Raw genomic sequence first — 21,910 nt, 5'->3', positions numbered from 1 at the left:
GTCTAAACAACAATATCACGCATATGAAAAATTATTATATAACAGGAAAGCAAATGTAAGAGGTAAACATGCAATGTTTGATGTAATCTTAACCCTGACTCAATATAAATTGATACATTATTTTGATAAATTGTTCATACTGAATGTTATTCCTTAGGTTGAACCTGGAAGATCTGGCAAGAACACAATGGCGTACATAAATGCAATGTTTCTGACAATCAAAACTGGCTTGAGTTAAAATAACACCTGAATTTCAACTAAAAGACTGAAAGAGTTGTAGAACTGGCATGGCAAAACAAAAATATATCTATATTTGTGTATTATTTGTGTGTGTTTGTGTGTACATGTCTCACCAGCGTATAGTCTTCTGCTACCAGAACGAAGCCATTGTTGTCGATGAGGTAGCAATTAATGTTCTGTTAAATTGAAGAAAGTGTTAAAGTAGTTGTGAGAAGTCAAAGTGACAGAAACATGGAGGGTTTATTGAGAGAATCAAGGCTGACCGACCTCATCATCACAGCTTATGGAGCATTTTCCATCTAGAGCTGCACACTGTAAGATAAAAAAAAAAAAAAGTTTCTGCATACGTGTCACACCAATATTTAGGCTGTCTGGTTTAGAAACATAGATTCCTTCTGTCAGCTGAAAACATTTATTGTCTTGCAAAGTCATTTTTTAAAAGACAAAAGAAACAGACTGATGACCTTTACGTGTTAAAAGTTCTACCAAAACATTCAAACAGCATTCATGGGTCCTCGAGCCATTAACTATTCATAGTATGTAGGAACATGTCAAGTTTTTATTTCAAAAGAAAAAGAAAAAAGAAAAACAAACCACTATGAAATGAGTAGTTGGGAATAAGAACAATGTGGTTATGGAGATTAAAACTTCCTATGTTTATAAAATGTATATTGTACATGTGAATGTGTAAAATAGGATGTGAATGTGTGTGTGTGTGTACCTGTCTACTGGCAGTCCAGAATTTCTTCTGAAAGAACTCCAGTTTCATCTGGATGCCCACAGCTGAAAGACAGACAACACAGTCACTTAGATGTAGCAATGGGGAATGTGTGTGCTGTCCTCTGTGACCTTTATCACAACATAAGTCATCTTACAGGGAAGAAATAGATCACTAATATACACACAGTGTCAAAGAGCTTCTTTCATTAACCCCCGCATTTGCTGGAGCAAAAATCCTGTTGCAAAAAATAGAGTAAAAGGGCAATTACAGCCTGCATCATAGACGTGTCAGCCTATTTAGGGTTTAATGTGCGTGTTTGTGTGTGTGTATTTAATACTGTACTATGCACATGTGTATATGATTGCCGCTAACCACACTGAAAATGCAGTTTCACACCAGACCTCTCTCTCTCTGTGCCCACATGAAATCCATCTCATTCCACAGTCTGCCTCCCTGTTGTTTCCCCAACAGGCATTTCCAGAGATGGTATACAGAGTTGATCTTACTTCCATAAGCCTCATCCCAGCAGGTCCCTAAATGCACAGATCTGACCAGAATTCCATGTCTGGAAAAAAAAATGTCTCTGACATTAAATGTGTCGGTTTTTTCAGTCGACTGAGGAAAGATTGACACATTCACCACAGGCTTTAACTTCCCTCTTCTCCTCCCTGTCCTCCTCTCCCACTACCCCCTGCTACTAAGACTCAGAGGACCCTAGCTTTCTCTTAGTGGGGGTTTGCCATGCTTTGGGGGTCCGCAAGGGAGGGGGGGGCAAAATTTAAAACCTCATCCAAATGCCGAGCAACCGCAGGTAGTAAATTAATGGAAGAGAATGTGCCATATTTGGACAGATTTACCAGCTGGAAAATAAAAGTGTAGTGAGAAAAATATATAGACAGACTAATGTAGACATTTGTTGACTTACAGCATCTAGCTGATGTTGGCCTATTATTCAACACAGGGTGAGGATTTGCCAATCTGAAACTCAGTATTACTACTTTTTGATACTTAGACAAAAACACTGGATCACACTGTATATTAGAAACGATAAAAACTGCAATACAATATAAATATTTGTTTGTTGTTGTCTTTATGACAGCTGTGTGAATATATTTCACACCATAGGCAGAAAGGAGCAAAAAGACAAGACGTAAAGTTCGCAAAACAAATATTTTCACGGGGCAGAATTAGCACTGGAAAGTTAAACACCACAAACCTAATATGAAAAACTTGTAGAAGAGTAATACATAAGGATGTGTCATAGATGCATGCATGAATACAGGCAATAAGCTCCGGGAAGAAAAGTGTGCCAGCGCAGCAGGAAAAAATGCCTTCAGACAGCAACAAAATAAAGCTTACAGTAGAGAAGGTCATGGAATTTATTGCACTGAATGACCAAACCTTTTTGTAGCTAAAAATACGATGTTTTGACACATTATTTCAATTTCTTTTCCTTGCTGCACGCTAAACTTGTGAGTCATGTTGTAAATTTATATATTCATGGGGAAATAGAACTCAACAATTTATGCATCAAGTTTTTAGCCAGCTGTTGTATCTCAAGAAAAAGCATAGAACGAAATTATGTACAAAGCTATCAAGGAGGAGATTTATATCAGATTGGTAATAATATTTCACTGTTGTGGTATTGGGATTTGGAAATGAAAGTGTTATCAAGACATTTGTAATACTGGACTCTGGCATTGTCTATCTCTCACAATATAATGCAGCTTGTTTATTACATAATTAAACTTCTGTTGTGATTTGGTGCGATATAAACAAAATTGACTTAACTTGACTACACAATAATTATTCTTATTCTTGCAAACATTTTTAGTTAGTCTTGTTACAACATTTGTATTGTACACACACACACAGGAACATGAATCTTTTCATCTTTTTCAGCGTCTCCCCTCTGGCAGAGGGTACAGGTCACTAGGAGGTACGACGGGAGGCCTTAAGCGGAGCTTCTTCCCCAAAGCCGTACAGTTGACGAATACACAAAAGTTGGTCTACTTGTATTGTATGGTGTGTGGAGCTGTGTAGGCTACGGTGTGTTTTTTTTCTCTTTGCACTTCTGTCTTTTATGTTTGCACTGGTGTTGTATGTGATGTATTTTGACAGCTGTTCCATCTGTACCGACATTAATTCCACCAGCCTAGCCATGCGGTAATAAAGGGAACTTGAACTTGTATGACTAAGAGTATTATTACAGTATAATGTATTTTACTATTAGTATTATTAGGCAGCAGGTCAGTAGAAGTGGTATATAATAATAATAGTTGTACTAGTGGAAGTCGTAACTGTATTGTTACAGTATTTTTCAGCCCTCATGCATTGTTTCTCTACAGCTGTAGCTTCAAAAATAATAAAATACCGAATGTGTCACTGGATGACAACACATTATCAGTGAAAAATATCCCACTGATTTGCACTTTATGTGTGATTGTGTGTTTGCGTGATTGTTTAAGTGCAGTGGGGTGCTGCTGTGGCCTGTTTTAGCCCTAGCCCAGAGGAACAGGTGCAGATTATCCCGTCATAAGCTTTGCCAGATCCTTTCAGCAGCCCACCATTTCTACACCCACATGGAAAACCCAGGAGGAGAAGCTAATTTAAGATGCTGGGCAACAGCAATGGAAACACACATGGTACAAAACCAGGGAGAACCTAGATTATTAAGCATATCAAAGATACAGGATAATCTACTCTAAAAAGCTGTAAAAACAAATAAAGTCATGACTGACAACAAAAAACAGTTAAGGAGGTCGACTTTAGTTGTCAGGCAAAAATTCTACCAAATACTGTAATTAGAAGATGTAAGATATGAAAACACAACTCGGAAAGCTGAAACAATCAATTTATTAGAAAGTTTAAAATGGATACAACTTAAAATATGTCTACATAAATAAGGTGGCAAATCTCTTCAATAAAAAATTGGAAATTAAATGAATGGAAACAGTTCAACAATTCAGTATGTGTATTCAGTGCATGAGGTTTGGCCTATTATGTATGTATTACGTATTAGAGGTTAAAAGTGCACCGATGTTGGCTGCTACCTGGAAGTCGGCTCAGAACAAAAAGACAAAAACCCAAATCTGTCTCACTAATGCTTGGGAATTTTCTGTACTATGGGGGAACATTTAATTTCCCTAGGTATGATTTAAGAACTTGGGGGTATTTATGCTCTGAGCTGGGTTTATGAGTCCAAAGATGAAGAGACATAAAATCCACTCCAAATCCACCCCATCACCAATCTCCTATCCGTGCAATCCCAGGCTGGAAGGGATGACAACCCGTTTAAAACCTACAGATATTTGGGAGTCTAATAAGGATTGTATAAACATATACGTCCATCAGGGTGCATCTAAGTGTGTGTATGTACAGTGTGTGCTCATGTACATCGCAAGGGCAATCGTGAGTGTGTATGGTTGTGTGTCTCTCTTTGCTGGAGCATGGGTATGCATCATTTCACATCCCAATGACAAGAAAAACAGCTCCAGGTCAAGCTCACGTAAACTGACTTACAAGTGTCACAAACACACAGAGATGTCTAAGAGATGTAGTGATTTGCAAATTTGGTGGCGCATTTGTCCAGCAGCATAGCTCCACGGTGCAGGGGTGGATCAGTCAAGATGTTTAACAACATTCAGAGGATGAGCAGAACAGGAGGATGTTATTAAGGATGCCAGCAGTCTTCAAAACTTAGGCTCCACTGACCTTTCTTTCCTGCGTGTCTTTGTTGAGACATAATGCCTTATTGAGTCTCTGTCTGACAGAGACAAATGATTCAAATGATTTAAAATACTGTTTTTTAAAAATCTATCTGTGTTGGCCAAAGCTCTAATAGGTCTCTGAATAAGCCATAAGACTTAATAGACATGATCATTTATGTAAACCATCTTTGTAATTTGCCCTTAATTCTTTCATGCCACATACATTCAACTGTGTCACAGGAGATGCATAAGTCACATGATGCTCAGAGGGGGAATAGTAGTGCACGTTTTCTCCCTTTTTTCATGTACCTTGATGCTTAACATTTTTAGACGTTGCAGCATAAACACAAGAGACTGTCTGGACACATCAACAATATGGGCTTTTAGCAAATACAAAGGTGTCATCACACATTTGATGAAGTATTTGCCTGTGTAGGTGTAGATGACTACTCAAGTGTGCTTGTGAGTGTGGATGTGTGTGGATGAAAGTGTGTGTGTGTGTGTGTGTAGGTGCATGTCCCTATACAAGCATTTATGTTTTTGTAAGCATCCTAAGGAGTGTATCAATTGCTCAAGGCTGATATCTTCACACTTCTATGAAAATAAATTGACTATATACTGTATAAGCTGATGACATATATGGCTTATATTTCTAAATGACGGAATGAAAATAATTGTCGGGCCCTTCAGCAGAAGACAGGATGAAAATATGGATAGACAGGAGGGCAAACAGCATGGAGGATACAATCCAAGGTCAGCTTGTGAGCTTAATCGTATTCATCGTTAAAAATGATTCAATCATTAATCTGTTCCTGTCTTTTCCTTTACCCATTTTTTACCTCTCCTTCAAGCGACCCATGAGTTCATGTGAGCTTAACAGTCCATCCATTTACATGCAAAAAGAAAAAAAAAAAAAAAAAAAAAAAAGACCCAATGTAGATTTATTGCAACAGCTTAATATCCTGCTGTGTGCGTGTGTGCATGTGTATGTGTGCATTTGTGCGTTCTGTGTTGCTGTGCTGGGGGCGTGTTCTGCCAGCCCTTCTGCCCATGGCTCATGCATAATAACATCAGAGCATGCCACAGCAACGGGCATCCTCTGTTTTCACTATGTGTTGAAGTGTTTGAGAGACACACTGCAATCCAGATCCAATTTTGTCTTGGTCAACACTTGCCAGAGCTATATGAGAGAAACGTGAATGTCAGTGTGCGTGTGTACGCTGAGATTTAAGAGGCACAGCTGTCCACCGGGAGATGACACACCATCACACTCACCAATACAACTGGGGGACAGGAGGAGTGAGTGAACAGGCAAAACAGAGAGAGAGAGAAAGAGGGACACAGAGTGTCAGAGTGTTGTTTTGGATCCAATGTAGGAGCAGTGATAAAATAATACTAAGCAAGAGAAAAAGAAAAGAACAAAGGCATAAAACAGCATGAAGAAAAACACAAGAGACAGACAGAGAGGCTGAGAGACAGTGAGAGAGCAACAGCGATAAAGAGCAAGGGAGTAAGAGAGAGAGAGAGAGAGAGAGAGAAAGACACAGAGAGAGAGAGAGAGAGAGAGAGCTCCCTAACTCCAGTGGTTCCTAGACTGGCTGGCAGTAAGCTCTGTGCTCTGTTCTTCCCGCTCCGATGGGGTTTCATGCCCACGCAGGCAGTGTTGGGAATCCTGAGGGCAAAGCAGGTTTCTGCTGTTGATCTTGGCCTCTTTAATTCCCACCTATTGGCCATTATCAGCCTACACAGATGAGAGTCAGGACAGCTAATTTCAACCTTAGTGACGGCAAATGGATCATCAACCAGTGACAGTCACTGGAATCCAAAAAGGGAGCTAAAAAGAACACCGAACGCAAGCGGCCCAAGGACGACTGGCAGATATGAGAGGTAGGAACTCCATCACTGGGATGAATGTCACCATTAATACATTTGTGTATATGTGTGTGTGTGTGCATGTGTGTGTGTGTGTTTGTGTGCATGACAAAGTGGCTGCTGAGACTAGTATGTTGTATAAACTGTTGTATAACTAAGTGGAAATATAGCATTGACATCACCTTACCTATAAAACATCACTTGTCAGTGTTACATTCACACCGTTATGTTTATCGCTGTACATAAGCATTACCTCTGAGTGTTTCCTGTTGCAAATAGGTATTAGCATTAGTACTGATCTAATTTAAAGTGGTACTTGCTGTGGGATGTGTGTGCATGTCATTACCAGCATCTCTGTGTGTACTTTGGGCTGGAGGGACACATCAGAGCAAAGAGCCATTCTCCTGTGTTGACCTCATTCTAGAGCTGCTGTTACAACGCTCCACTGGACTGATGCTCTGTTTATGTGTGTCCATGTAAGCATTATATGTATATGAGTTTGTTTATGAGTAAGTGCACACGTGTAAGCACATGTGACTGAATGCATTCTTGCATACACACACACATACTCATTTCACTAACAAGGATGCAATTAACACAGGGCTTTGCACTGCAGCACGCTAAATCCCAATGTGGCCATGTTCTGACGCTTTTTGTTGGAGCAAGCAACATAATATCCAGAAACCCTGCCAAGAGCCACTTTACCAGACTCACACCTGAGATTAACGCCTGCACTTGGATATTTCTGAACCTTTAAATCATTGTCCACTGCAAGAATTCCATCAGCCTGGCAAAGACAAAATGATGATTACATGCCGTTAAATGGGAGACTGTCAACTTAATTAGTAAAGAATAGGGGAGCAGTGGGACAAAGGATTTAGTATTATTCAATTAATACTGCTGGTGAATTGCTGAATACTAAATAGAAGTTGTGTGTGAGTTAAGTGTAACATGACCACACAATTTAATCCATTTGATCTTGCTGTCCTTTTCAAATTAACATTACTTAATGACTGCTTGATTATTACTGTTAATAGCTGCAGTGTTTTCTACTTTGATTCTGGAAATAAAAGGTTGATATTAGAGTCAGTGCTGCCTTCATAACAAAGGCGTAATTAAGGCAAAGATTCTAGTGGGAGATGCGGTCTGGGACAGAAAAAAAATTGATAATTCCCATTTGAGAAAACATTAAATGTCCCCAAATAAGAAAATGGCTGCTGAATAGCTGAGCTGCTGAGCTGCTTTAGCTGTTGTGCTTGTGGAGATTAACACGGTAACCTATCTGTTCAGGATCTATGAGTATAACTTGTGAGCTAGCTACATTCTCAGGCTTGGATCTGAGCTTCATTTCATTGAGCCTCGAGCTAGTCCAGCCAATGCTATAAATACTGCTGTAATGTTCCAGAAGGAATGGACATGTGAAGTCATCTCATAGGGAATCAGACACCCAGTATCTGCTGTGTATGGATTTGTATGTGGGTGGAGTGTGGGTGAGGGGTTATGAGGCTTTGGTGAAGTCACCGAGGGCCACTGTCTAAGCAGGTTGGGAGGTGGGAGTTGGCATAATAGTAACAAGTTTACTTTCTTGTTTATTAGACAAAGAACAGTACTATCTGAGCATAAAGCAAAGTGGACTGCTTTATTTTCTAATGACTATTTTCAAACGAATGTATATATACATTTCATATATTTGTACCAAACCAAAGTATCAATCTTGTAATTTATTTGATCACTTAAATGTCTCTTTTCTGTGATTAAGGTTTTTCTCTGCTTCAGTGAAGGCAGTCATGATGGCAGTTGAAGACAGTGGTGTGAATGTATGTAATTATGTAATAGCAGTGCAGGGTAACGCTGAAAGATATCGCATCTTTAGTCAAACTTGAAAATAAAGCCTGCATACTTTAAAAACATATATGTGCATATATTTTCATATTTAGCTGCAAATAGGCAGTCTAATTCATTATTATTACCCCTTGTCTTCACAGTGGTACTGCTGTGTGCCCTCTTCTCCCTCCTCTCTTTGTCACACGCCTGTCCAAAGGAGTGTAGCTGCAACAGCAACACCAAAGTAGTAGACTGCCGGGGTCGAGGCCTATATGACATCCCCCGACGACTGCATCCAGACACCCAAGAGTTGTATCTTCAAGATAACCGTATCAGAGGGCTGGGATCAATGGCTTTCCGAGAAATACCCCTTGTCCGCATTCTCGATCTATCTAATAACTCTATAACATCTGTTTCACCAACTGCTCTGCTGGGTCTCAGAACTCTGCAGCGCCTCAGCCTGGCCTACAACAGCCTGAGAGAGCTTGACAAGCGGTTGCTTGGACCTATCCGCTCGCTTTCGCACCTTGACCTCTCACACAACAGGTTAAGCAACAAAACTGGAACACTCAGATTTGTTATGTTGTCTGTGCTGTAATTTAAATGCCACATAACTCATTGAATCTTATCTTGTTTTCTTTCCATTTACCTTCCCCCTAGTCTGTGGGGTTTGCCTGGAGCCATAGGTGACAGTCTGAGAAACCTGAGCCACCTGGGGATAGCGCACAATAGGCTAACACGATTGGACCGTTCCCTTTTGGAGGCCCTTGGCCATCTGGACACCCTCACACTACGAGGCAACCCCTGGAAGTGTGACTGCCAGCTCATAGGCCTCAAACTCTGGCTGGAGACCTACCTATTTAAAGGTCAGAGCACTAGTAGCTCTAGGCAGTGGTTGGGGAATGTCTGTAAGGATTCCAACATTCATCCTAATGCCTTTCCTGCTGGGTACAGTTTATAATTATGGTGATATTTAATTCTGGTAATACTGACATTTAACACATGCAAATATCCTAAAACTAGAGTAGATTAGAAATGGCTGGAGTCTATATTCAAATGGCCAGTTTACGCTTTGAGAGGAGAGCTTCTTTTAGGGATTAAAAAAGACTGACTGACCCCAAATAGATAAGCTGTTTATATAGTTTGCTCTTGAAGAGATTAACACAGTAGAGTTAAGACAAGGCTAAAAGGTCTGTCCACTTATTAAAGATGGTGGGATGGAGTGCGTGTCTCGTGTTGTTCAGTATGTAGTTGTGGAAGGTACACAGGTTGTTTTGGTTTTTATACTATTATTAACATCTGATGAGTACTGAGATGACGGTTTACAGTATTTACAGTAGTCTTTATTGTGACAGTCGGTTCACTGACACTGATTGGCCTGGCATAAAGGGCCGTGCACCATTAAGAATCTCCTGAACTATGTAATGTTAGGCACTCTATGCAGCAGCTCTCATAACTATGGTGATGATCTCTACAACCAGAGATAGAGAGTGTATGAGGGTGCAATTGCCAACTAGATTATTTTCCATGCTAGATCAACCCCAGCATGCATTAGATAACAAAATAACCACTGTACAGTGAAAGCTAGGCTTGCTCAGAGTTGCTTGGCCCGCCTACATGCCTATGTTACCCTGACACAGCTTTCCTCTTAAAGGCTGAAAATTCTAATTACTGCAAAACAGAACAATGGCTCCAGATACAAGAATGTACGCTTAATAGAAAGCCAGTGGGTAATCAGGGAGGCAGAAAGAAAATGTGTGACAGGGAACGCTCGACATGAATACAGAGGGAGATGAATAATAAAGAGATTTACAGGACACACAGAGGGCAGCTGATGAAGTCTTAACTCAATGCTTTCTCCAACAGACTTGATTTGTTTGGCTCCAATGATCCAACAGAGATTCTATTTGAGCCGTTAATCATATCACACTTGGCCCATTAAAATAAGCCATTACACCCTCTAGATTCATAAATATTCTCAAGCCATGTACTGCCTTAGGCTCCGCATCGATGATTACAATTGTGGCCTCTTCTGTGATAATCTGCCAAAAAGGAAATGGGCAGTTAATAGCAGGTAATGTGCTTGTAATACACAACTGACTGATGTGTGCCTCCCTATTTCTTTCTGTTCCTCTGTCTGTCTCTGTCTATCCCTCTCTGATCTAACTCTGAACCCAAGGTGGAGTGGTGGATGAGGTGCTTTGCTCCCAGCCAGAGGAAATGAAGGATAGAGACCTGCAGAAAGTCCCTTATCAGCTCTTCCATGCCTGCATGACCACAAGCTACCATTACCTGTTTGCCAACATACACCACCTGGAGTCTGAGAGGCTACTGCAAGGCCACACCCATGGCAACCATGCTCATCCTTCAAGCCACACCCTCCATGTCCCTATGGCAATTGGAGAGGGATTTGGTGGCGGGGGAGGAGGAGGAGGAGGAGGAGGAGGTGGGAGTATGCCAGAGTGTGAAACTAAGCAGAGGCAGAGGCCTGTCAACTTACGCCATGCTATTGCCACAGTAATCATCACCGGTGTTGTGTGTGGGATCGTGTGTCTGATGATGCTGGCTGCCGCAGTGTATGGCTGCGCTTACGCTGCTATCATGGCCAAATATCAAAGGGAGCTAAAGAAGAACGAGGAGTTGGCAGCAGCGCAGGGGGCAGATCATGCCACAGCAGATGAGAAGGAACCACTGGAGAATGCTATCGCCTAGGAGACGATAACATGAACCCTGAACTTAAAACTTGGGCCTCAACCCTTTAACCTAATCGTCTCTGGATGCTGTGTGTATGTTCGTGCATGTGTGGTTGTGAGAAAAAAGAAGAGAGAGAGTGAGATTCTTCATGTTTGTGTATGTTGACCTCATTTATGAGACTTGGGTAGCTAAATTCCACAGGTATATGACTATGCACTGAAGAGAACTGTAACTTCCATTGTATGCGGGTTAAAAGGGCAGGCCAAAGAATTCAATCAATTCCATTTTCTCTGAGAAATGCATATCACAGATATATACAAATCGCTATATTTATAGTTGTGTATTTGTAGGTATATTAGCACTGATATTTAAAAAAATGAATTTCAGAATTTGGTTGTCTTTTGGTTGTTGTTCATAATTTTGAGTCAGAATTTGAGGTCATTTTGAAAACTCATAGTAGGCAGCTGCTGTCAGTTAGGTTCTGTTCCAAGTTGTTTGTATTATTGACTTGAGTGTATGAGAACAAAAATGAGAGCGTCTGTGTCACTGTTATCATTTGTGCTCGAGCGTGTGTGTGTGTGTATGTGTATGTGTGTGGATATGTATACTGACTGCACATATTTATAGAGAATTTAAGAGTCTGTGCCTAATAACGTCATAATAGTTTTGAAGAGGAAATATGTTTTCTTAAAGGATATTTTTCTGACAACTGAAGTGAGGATTGGAAATTCGTTGAAGCAATAATGAAACAAACTAAAACGAAAACAAAAACAAAACTTGGACTTGGCCTTGTTGTTTTTCCATGAATTTACAGGTTCATGACCCTGAATTTAAGCCCTGCAGCGCACAATCACACCCACACACACAAACTTTTAATACAATCAGTTGAGTCTTGTTTGTAAGTCAATGCCAATAACATAATGGTAGACATGTCTTTCAGTATGTATTATATAAAATAAAGGGAAACATTTTATCTGATTACTGTATGTATATTGACCATTAATTTGAGCAGGAATACATCCTTAAATGAAGAAAGTATCTTTAAAGGAGGGGTATTATGTGACTAAAGATGTCCACTTGTGAATTGTGATATGAAAGGGGGACATATCATACACATTTCCAGATCTATTATTTTATTCTGGGGCTCAACTGGAATATCTTATCCTATACTCTTATTTATCACACACTGGCTCTTCACACAGCCTTCAGTTCAGCCTCTGTCTGAAACAGGCTGTTTTAGCTCCTGTCTCTTTAAGCCCCTCCCCTTCTTTCTCTACTTGAAGTGTCACCTTCTCAAATGCATCCGTATATGTTCAAGCTAAAATCTGATCCGAAATATTTGAGCGGACGAAACAAAAGGCATTAGCAACAAAGACTATGGAACATACAGCCGTTTGTGGGCATGCACAAATGATATGACATCAATTTGATGGGGAAATAGAGGCAACTTTGCAAATAGAGCATCAGAGAAGGCTGAAGCTTGAGTTTTTGACTTTAAGGAACATTACAGTTTTGGAACTTTGACCGTGTTTAACATAGACATCCAATATTATAACAGTGTATAAATGACAGAAAATCACAAAAGGGATATTATGTCCACTTTAATGGGAGCCTCTCTTTCCTCCACAAATTGTTTATGTGAGGAAATAAACAAGGCATTCTGCCACCTTGGTGTGATGTCAAAGCTGTAACAAAATATTCATGCAATTAGTATACAAGTTACATTTTCTGTATAGCCATATAATCTTTGAAGACACCCCTCATTACCCCTCATTCAAAGTCTTTCTGTCTGTGACATGGTGATTAGTGGTCATTGTGATGGTATTTTGGCCCCTCACCATTTAATGTGTGATTAAGTTTCCGTAGAATCCTTTTAAGATAAAATGGTGAAACAAGCAAATATTTTCAGATGCAAATATTGTGAATTATACTTGATAGCACTTTGGGATATTACCCAGCCTTCTTCCTTTGTCTGATGGAGTTCACTGGTACTATTACAAGTGAATTCTAAAGTATTATATATAGGTGCTTGGTACATCTAATTACTGTTTCCTAATTATTATGAGTGGATATGCAGAACCAGTTTTTAGATTACAATAATAACATAGCTCATTATGTACATTACAAGCATAAATTATTATCTCTCTATCTATAATTAGCCCCCATCATTGATTTTTAGCTCACTCAGTACAGTGTGGTAGCACACAAATGTACCCAGATGTCTTTGGTCTTAACGGCTGACCTGACTTTTATGGCTCTGTGTATATTACGGCAGCAAACTCTCTGCACGTGGCTCAGGATGTGACCACAAACACCGACTCACACACACACACATACACACAAACAGATATGCTGGCATACACACGCATGTATGTACGCACACGGTAACGTTGTGACTCAAGCGATGTCTTCAGGGCCCATGGTGTGTGATGTCATCAGCCTGTCCTGTTAAGTTAGTGTATTAGCGTATTCACAAGTCTACAGCTCAGTGGAGCGCAGGGCAGTGAAAACTGGCCCTAACCGGCCCACGCTAAATTTGCATTCTAGCCTACATCTCTCCTCCCATCTGACTTTCTTATATAAAGTCATCCTTACAGACATCCCCCGATCTGACAAGCATGATCATCATTAATGTACATCAGTGCCCACTGTAACAATAGGGTCTTCATGAATCCTTGTTACTGATTAGTCATTTGAATTGCTGTTAAACAGATTTGAGAGAATGATCCTTTTTCTAAAAAAAAAAAAAACAGTGATCAGGTCAACAGGGTCAAATAATACTGTGGGCTGGTGTAAACTGTGGGTTGCTTGTGTACCGCTCTGCTAGAAATCTGATGCATACTGTGCATGAGTGTATGTGTGTGTGTGCACACTGTGGCACCGCACAGACTCTCCCATCTCTGTCCTTCTGCTCCAGTGGTTTCCCCCAGGCCAAGAGTACCCACAATGCACTGCTCTCATGTCAACGCATTCAGGCACCGTGAAAAAATGTTCTATTTCTCTGCCCTTTTATTTCCTCTCTTATTTTATCACTGCATTTCCAAAAAGATTGTCCTTCTTCTCCTTTCTTTCCTCTGTACAGATATTTGTCTCTGTTGGCATCACTAGTCCTAATCTGTTGACAGGAGAACTTGTATAGATAATCATCTGAAGAGGTTTTTAAAATGAGGGGAAAATATGCTCAATATTGGTTCTTTGTATATATGTATGTTGGGCTGTGGAAAGGATTGCACATTCCACATGTACTGTATTTTAACAGAATAACTTGTTATTTCTAGACATTTGTACTGTGTGGTTACTAAAGCTGTCAGTGTAAATACAGTGGGAAAACAAGACTTCCAAAAGGTCTACAGAGAATAAACATAAATAAAGTTGGAGGCACCTTAATTGCAAGCATGGCTACCAGAGGAATAGCACTGAGCCAGAAATGTGATGCCTATATACATCATTTAGCCACTTCCTATGGTAGTATTTTTCTACACATCAAAAGCTTTAATAAGTAGTTTCATTTTTGAAAGCAAGGTGTTACGATTGCTATCATGCCTAAAAAGGTTGCTTGATCACTTGCTAACAAACATCTTAACTTGCCATCCTCATCTATACAGTACAGTACTACAGAGTATTGCATTAGTTACATAATACACAAAGCGGTGCCTGAAAGTTATCTTGTGCCTTTGGGGAGAGGTGGGTAATGAATAATGCCATACAATTTTCCCAAAGATAACACCACAACTACTCTGAAACAATATGTCTACATTTCTATCCCCTCCCTTTACTCCCATTTCCTCCATTTAATCTGCTGTCCTTTTCCTCTGTGACCAAGTTGATGGCTAACAGAATAACGGCCGCACTTCAGACCATCAACTTGCTGATTGCACAGAGTTGCATTATATGGGCGTGACATTGTGGGGCTTCTGAGTCACCAGGATGTGAGATGAGGCATGCCACAAAGAAATCCTCTCGGCCACAAAATGCCTTAAATAAGCACCAAGTGCATGAAACGAATGTACGAAAGGCGTTTATGAAACTGGCTTCTATTAATAAATTTAGGCATAAATACTTCTGGATGCAAACGTGTTTTTTAGCTCGTACTCTCGCCCTCTTCTGAGCATACGTTCATGCAGGGGCAAGCGCACGGACAAAAAAAGCAACACAGTATGTGGGCAGTTAGTGTTTCAACTCAAAAAGAGGAAAAGAAATAGGGGCAGACAACTGTAGACCAGCTAAACAAAGCCTGCATAGCAGCGTAAAGAGAATATTGCAGCCTCTGTCAATGTAGAAGTGTGTGAGTGTGTATAAGAGGAACAGCCACTTGAGTCCCCACTTACCCGCAGCTATGGGTGATTTCCTCTCATCCAGAAGCTGAATGGCGGTGCTGGCCAATACAACACTCTTGTTTTCTGATCCTAAGACACACACACACACACACATACAAGCACACATACACACACAGCCACACACACAGAGTTCACATCACAGTCATATCATAATTCCTTATATTAGTTCTGAACTGACCACAGAGTGATTGGAGAAACACTGAACATAAATACCACAGAGTAGTATTTCCTGGCTACAGCTAACTGCCACAGTCCTGAGAGGAAGAGTGCATCCAAGGCAAGTCCGGCAAGTAAATAAGAGGCTTTCAGATCACTTGTATTAGCTGGCTCTAATGGAAACCCAGAGGCTGAGGACAGATGAGAACACATTCTCCCTTTGGAGGAGAAACCATTTCTTAGAGACGTAGTTTAACTGAATATGCGTGAGGTGCCTGTGTATGTGTGTGTGTGCGTGTGTGAATGAGCATTTATCCCTGTGTGTGCGTCTTCTTGAGAGTGTGTGTTTGTGTGTGTCCGTATGTGTGTTCTGGCTAAGTCACTATGGAAAGGGCTGAACCTCTTCCTAACGTATCTTATTTCAACCCACAGCAATCAGCCCTGTCCACAAGAACACAGCCCAGAATTAATAAGAGAGGAAGGGGAGGTAGAGATGCATGGAGAGAGAAAACGACCAAATATGGGTGAAAGAGAAAAAGAAGGGACAAGGAAATTTTGAAAAAGATCTACTAAATACAAATGGGTATATTTGTGCCTTTGACAAACTACAATTTTTCTTTCGAATCCCCTTAAAGTCTTATGGCTCTTGCCAGTTTCATTTCCAGTAAACTTGCGGACACTTGGTGGTGCCATTCTCACAGCGACTATCAGTTTTATAATGCCTCAGTAGGACTAGCTTTGTTAAGCATAATAACTGACCTATCACTAAACTTCTAACTTTGTGAGAGAAAATTGATTCATTACCCACTGAAAAATGGAAATTTACCACTAACCTGTGTTGAAAGGCAGAGAGTAGACAAAGGTACCAGGAACTTGTTCTGCTGCTCTCTTGTACCACAGGGGAAAGTGATCGGCGTTGAACACACCTTCTTTGTCTTCAGCTGTCAGGAAGTCTCTTGAAACGGACAGGAAACAGAGATGATGACACAAATGATGCACATGCGAAACCTAATATACAGTATACTCATTGGAATCATAAACAAAGATTCACTCCTGCATACTTACTGATTTGTGAGCTCGTCAGGCACCACAAACAAGTTAATTCTAGACAGGCCTGTTCTTGTGCCCAGGTAGGCTATCTCCACTCCTTTATCAGAGTTCCTGTGCCGTATGACAAATACATAACCCGCATTTATGCACCACTTAAGGTTCTCTATCATCATTATTAAAAAACAGAGCAACCTTTAAATGAGCCCTATATTTTAAATTTTATGTCAAGTAATTATACTAAAATATAATTTCTATAGACATCAGTGGCACTAATTTAGGACCTTTCATATTACCATTTTAGAAAACAAAAATCATTGCTGACTATAACTTGGAAGGGGATGAAAAGAACAGAGAGACTGGGGGACGTACTCAGACTTATTGAGCACTAAGCTGGTCCAATAGGCCTCCAAAGGAGCTGTTACCACCGCGTCAAAAAGAACCTCTTGAATCAGCTCCTTGTCACCTAACAAGGTCAAAAACATACAGAAATCATGGTCATTTACTAGCCAATGACCACACAAAATATCAGTTAAGGAAGGCGGTCTATAAATGAGTTCAACTGACATTGTAGGTGGGGCTCGTGTCCATTGAGGTAGAGTTTGATCGCCTCTATCTGGGACAGGTAGCGGTGTTCTGGGTGCTCGTCTGTGTTGCAGTACGTCCTGTCATAAAAAAAGAATGGACAGTAAGGACATTGGTTATAATAATTACAATAATTATAATTATTATAATTATATAATTATATAATATATATATAATTCCTTTCAAAACTAATTTCTTAGCTGATTACTGATTGTCTGCTTGGAATTGCAATCATCCCTCAAGCTTGGTCATAGAAATCCAGTTGCTTTCAGTTACTCTTGTATTTTGAGGGTCTTTCATGAATATAATGTGAAATGAAACAAAGAAGGTTTTCCCATTTACAAGCATTAGTTTGAGAAGCTTTTACTGTAATTTGTTTAGATGTTGGTTCCCAATCCTGCTGACCACAAGTCATCAAATGACACAAACCATCAAGTCAAAATCCTACAGATCCTGAAGCTGTTGTACTGTAATGTTGTACTGCAGTGAGATTATAGTTTTCTTTGATTTCATAATTTTCATTCAAATTTTTACGGGAATAAGGGATGAGGATGATATTGTCAGAACAGAGACAGTGAATATATACTCTTACCATTCGTCTGCCAGCGCTACATCAGGATGCTCCAAGTCATGAAGTCCTGTAATAGAAATAAGAACTATACATCTCAAACTAAATAAGCAAAAGCACCCAATATGAACTCATAATAATAGGGGTAGGCATCTACACTTCTAATGCACACATACTTAAACACACACACCGGGGGTGAAAAATGTGTTTTTTGAATGGTTGTGACAGGTCTGATTAGATCAGGAAGAGCCAAGTCATGCTCAAAGGGCTCTCCATGATGGACATGTTTAGAGAAACACACAGACACAGACACACACAGACCACCACCACATGAATATTAACATGCATGAGGCTGGACATGGAAATAGACACACATACACACTATGAAGACACAGGCAAGTACAACACACCTAAGGAGCCACTAAAAAAATATTTAACTTCCTGTCCAATTGTGGCTTTAAAATTAACTATCACTACATTACCATTGAATGTGTGTGTGTGTGTGTGTGTGTGTGTGTGTGTGTGTGTGTGTGTGTGTGTGTGTGAGATTGAGAGAGAGAGAGTGTAGAGCGTGAGAAACGGAAGAAAACGGAAGAAAGAAAGACAGATGATCAGCTGAGCAGTAGTGTAAAGTAACTACATACATTTACTCGAGTACTGAATTTAAGTAGAGTTTTAAGGAACTTCACTTGAGTATCTATCACTACAGATACTTTATACTTCTATTCCACTTAATTTTGTACTTTTTAAATTTTCAGAATTTCAACCACAGTATAGTGACAAATTACTTTGTAGATTATATATACAAAATTATGTTGCCGGTCAAACTATTCAGTGGTAATTTAATGGTGCTCTACCTCAACCAGTAACAACATTAAACTGCTGCTCACACAATAATCCATCAGTAATAATGATGATGTATAATGTCATAATAAGATCTGAAAGTGGCCATTCTGCATAATGACTACTTTAACTTTTGATACTTAAGCACATTTTGCTGATAATACTTCGTACTTTCACTTTAGCAAAATTCTGAATGCAGGAATTTTACTTGTAATTGAGTATTTGTACAATGTGGAATTGCAACAGTACTTTAACTTAAGTAAAGGACCTGGATCCTTCTTCCACCACTGCAGTTGAGTATAGAAGAACTAGTTGAGTGAGAGACAGGGACACAAAGACTTGAATAAATCAGAGTAGGAGAACAGAGTATTTCCTACCTTCCTCCACTGTGACGTTCCCTCTGAAGAAGAACTTGCCGTGACCTCTGGAGAGAGCTACCCCTAGACTAAAAAAAAAAAAAAAAAAAATCTTCTCACCAGTTCTTTGTGCAAAGAAAAGCAGAAAAAGTGATGTCTCAGTCATTCTAAACTTTGTTTACTGCTCACAGAATTCCTCTTACCTGAAAGGAGTCCCCTTGATGTCTGTGTAGTAGTAATCATTATGCAACACCAGCACACGTTTCTGAAACAAAAGAGATAAATACATTCAATTGTACGCTACAGTAAACAGTAGTCAGTGTGACGGCAGTTATCTGATGTGATTTCCTGCAGCTTGGCTCCATCTAGTGGTAAAGGGAGTACATGCTTGTGCTTGGCAGTCTGTGACATGACATTTTAACTCTACAGATGGATGTGCATTTTTCCAGTGTTCCAGTATTTGGATAAGGATTATGAAATATGCATGGGCGTGTACATTTGAGTGTGTGTGTATGAGTGTGTGCAGATGTGTATTTACATATCGAATGCTTAATAATCAGGCTAATGTATAATGCTCTTTACTAGGCTTTGAAAATGCAAAGTGCACAAACACACACACACACACACACACACACACACACACACACACCTGAATCTCTCTCTCTCTCTCTCTCTCTCTCTCTCCCTCTCTCTCAGACAGGCAAGTAGTAAAAGAGAATCACTGGGCTGCTGTCTCTCTCATATTCAGCAACATGTGCTTGGTGGAGATAAGGGGCTCACACACAGAGACAGACACACACCCATGCATGCAGAGCAAACCAAATCAGAAACAAAATCCCCAAGTCAATCCTGTACATCACTGTGCCAAGTGTAACAACCCCTTGGCAGAGTGGATTCTCCCTGCTGAGTATTTTCTTTGGCACACCCCTTGGGAACATCAGAAAAGTACTTGTTTGTGTGTGTTTGTGAATTTCCGAATTTTGTGTTGCTCACCCCTTTGTCGACACTCTTCTTCACCTCCATGGAGAATGTCCCTGTCTTCCTGTTGACCATGGCATTTCTCAGCTATCAACACAAAGTCTCAAAGTCAGATTTTTATCGAGAGGGGTACAGCGATGATGCTTGATGTAGATTTACCGAAAGAGTCTCACCGTGTCATCCTTATCCTCCCATTCCACCTCAGACAGATCCACGCTACTGTAGTTTGGCTTCCTTCGCTTCTTGCCATCCCCATACTGGACAAACAGGTTCATGTAAACACACATGCATGCACAGACAGAGATACTGAAGAAAAAGAAACACAAAGAGTATACCATACTAGGGCTGCAATCAGTAATTATTTTTCACTATCAATTTCAAAATGATTTTTCGTCATTAAATATTATATTAGTCATTAAAATGTTGGGAAATAGTGAAAAATGCCCGTCACAATTTCCAGATCCCAGGTGACGCTTTCAAATTGTTTGTTTTGTTCAACATTAAACATCCCCTCCAGACATGTAAGACATATAAAAAAAATACTTTGCTTTGAATAATAATATGTGACTGAAAAGTCCATTCTCAGTGTATGTGCACACTTCAAGTTTCCACATCACACTTGTGTAAGTTGCATACTGGACCATGATTGGCTACAACAGATGTGATGTCACAAGTCATGCTCGTAAGTACACGCCTTAAACTGAGATTTTTGGTGAGCACAGAAAAACTTTTCATTTTCTGCAGCTGAGCGTGTAAACAGCCTTCTCGTGTCAAACAAAACACATTTTGGAGTGGAGAGGGACATTAAGTCTAAAACCCAAAGATATTCAATGCACAATGATATAAACCAGAGCACGTAAGGTGGCCAGGCAAAGCTAAGTTAATCATCTCCTGTCTTTAGCTTCATACTCCCACCCCTCATTAGTTGTTAAACACTGTTCATTAACGTCTTTAATTAGACCGCTATTAAACCATCTGTCTGTCTGTTTCACTGTCTGTTCTCTCCTCTCCTCCTCATCTGCTCTCATCTCATCCCTCCCTCCATTTTCTTCCAGTGTTGCACCCCGCTTTGTCACCCTGCACCTATTCTCACATTAAGCAGGTTTTTTGCTCTCCTCACTCTCCCGCCACCCTCTCTCTCTCTCTCTACACTCTCTCCCCTCATCCTCTTGTGAGAGGAGTGAGTGAGTACAATAGAGTTAATCACAGCCATTCAGAAGCTGTATCTCTGTCTATTCACAGCACAGCGGAGGCCTGGAACACACTCTCCTCATCTACATACCGCCGCGCGGCCAACACACTTGCAAAGCGCAGCACATAGTGCACCCCCACAACGACACACCAATTTTCTATGTCAATCGGCATCTAAATGTGACAGCGAAATCAGTAATTGACTTGACATGAACTCAAGAGTTAGTATTCCTCAGCTGCCTGTACAAAATAAATTAATACATTTGAACTCTAATCTCTGTGCCCTAAAAGGGATTGTTATGATAATAAGGTTCGCACTCAGTTAACTTGTTACAGAGCATCTGAATGGTGTTGGAGCTAATACTCACAAGTGGCCGTAGATCTGGGTGGGTGAGGATGTAGCCATTGTTGGTGATTGCAAAGGCATAGCCATGAATGCCCAGCTAGGAGGATAAACACAAACACAACACAGACCAAGTGGATGAATGACAAATCTGTATCTAATTGTAAATCTGGGCTAATCAAGCTCTTTGTAATTTTTGCTGGCAGAATCTTTGTCTTTGTGGTGAAACTCACAGAGCTGCACAATATAAGAGGATGATGTCATTTATCCGCGTCTGGACAAATAACACACTTTCAAATGTCAAAACCTTACAACTAACTAAGCTTCACATCTCTAAGTAAAAGAAATCAATACAGGGGAAATAGTGGGGGACACTGTGGCTCAGGAGGTAGAGCAGGTCGTCCACTAATCAGAAGGTCGGCTGTTCAGCCTCTGCCATTAGTGT

General features: G+C 40.2%; 2 protein-coding genes across 9 annotated transcripts in view; one reads left to right on the top strand and one right to left on the bottom strand.

The window, feature by feature from the left end:
- cacna2d3a (calcium channel, voltage-dependent, alpha 2/delta subunit 3a) overlaps positions 1-21,910 on the bottom strand; it is a 133,561-nt gene that overhangs the window by 14,019 nt on the left and 97,632 nt on the right. For all 8 annotated transcript variants that reach the window (XR_006095790.1, XM_042408725.1, XM_042408718.1 and 5 more), the window contains 14 exons: positions 21,491-21,565; positions 20,105-20,188; positions 19,947-20,018; positions 19,157-19,218; positions 18,975-19,042; positions 17,779-17,824; positions 17,169-17,266; positions 16,974-17,067; positions 16,620-16,715; positions 16,388-16,509; positions 15,390-15,467; positions 962-1,023; positions 508-552; positions 354-416 (listed from right to left, as the gene is read on the bottom strand). Coding sequence is in view for 7 of the 8 variants with exons in the window: in XM_042408725.1 (XP_042264659.1) it covers positions 354-416; positions 508-552; positions 962-1,023; positions 15,390-15,467; positions 16,388-16,509; positions 16,620-16,715; positions 16,974-17,067; positions 17,169-17,266; positions 17,779-17,824; positions 18,975-19,042; positions 19,157-19,218; positions 19,947-20,018; positions 20,105-20,188; positions 21,491-21,565 (1,065 nt within the window). In the remaining variant the exon portion in view is untranslated. The remainder of the gene's footprint in view (positions 1-353; positions 417-507; positions 553-961; positions 1,024-15,389; positions 15,468-16,387; positions 16,510-16,619; positions 16,716-16,973; positions 17,068-17,168; positions 17,267-17,778; positions 17,825-18,974; positions 19,043-19,156; positions 19,219-19,946; positions 20,019-20,104; positions 20,189-21,490; positions 21,566-21,910) is intronic.
- On the top strand, positions 6,202-12,035 carry LOC121895516 (leucine-rich repeat and transmembrane domain-containing protein 1). The gene is made up of 4 exons (XM_042408726.1): positions 6,202-6,558; positions 8,529-8,913; positions 9,028-9,233; positions 10,547-12,035. Exons 1-4 carry the CDS (start codon positions 6,552-6,554, stop codon positions 11,077-11,079), a joined length of 1,131 nt encoding a protein of 376 aa, XP_042264660.1. The 5' UTR covers positions 6,202-6,551; the 3' UTR covers positions 11,080-12,035.

This window comes from Thunnus maccoyii, chromosome 4 (genome assembly GCF_910596095.1).
Source record: "Thunnus maccoyii chromosome 4, fThuMac1.1, whole genome shotgun sequence".
Taxonomy (NCBI): domain Eukaryota; kingdom Metazoa; phylum Chordata; class Actinopteri; order Scombriformes; family Scombridae; genus Thunnus; species Thunnus maccoyii.
The sequence above is the reverse complement of the archived record's forward strand: the minus strand, read 5'-3'. Positions and strand labels throughout refer to the sequence as shown.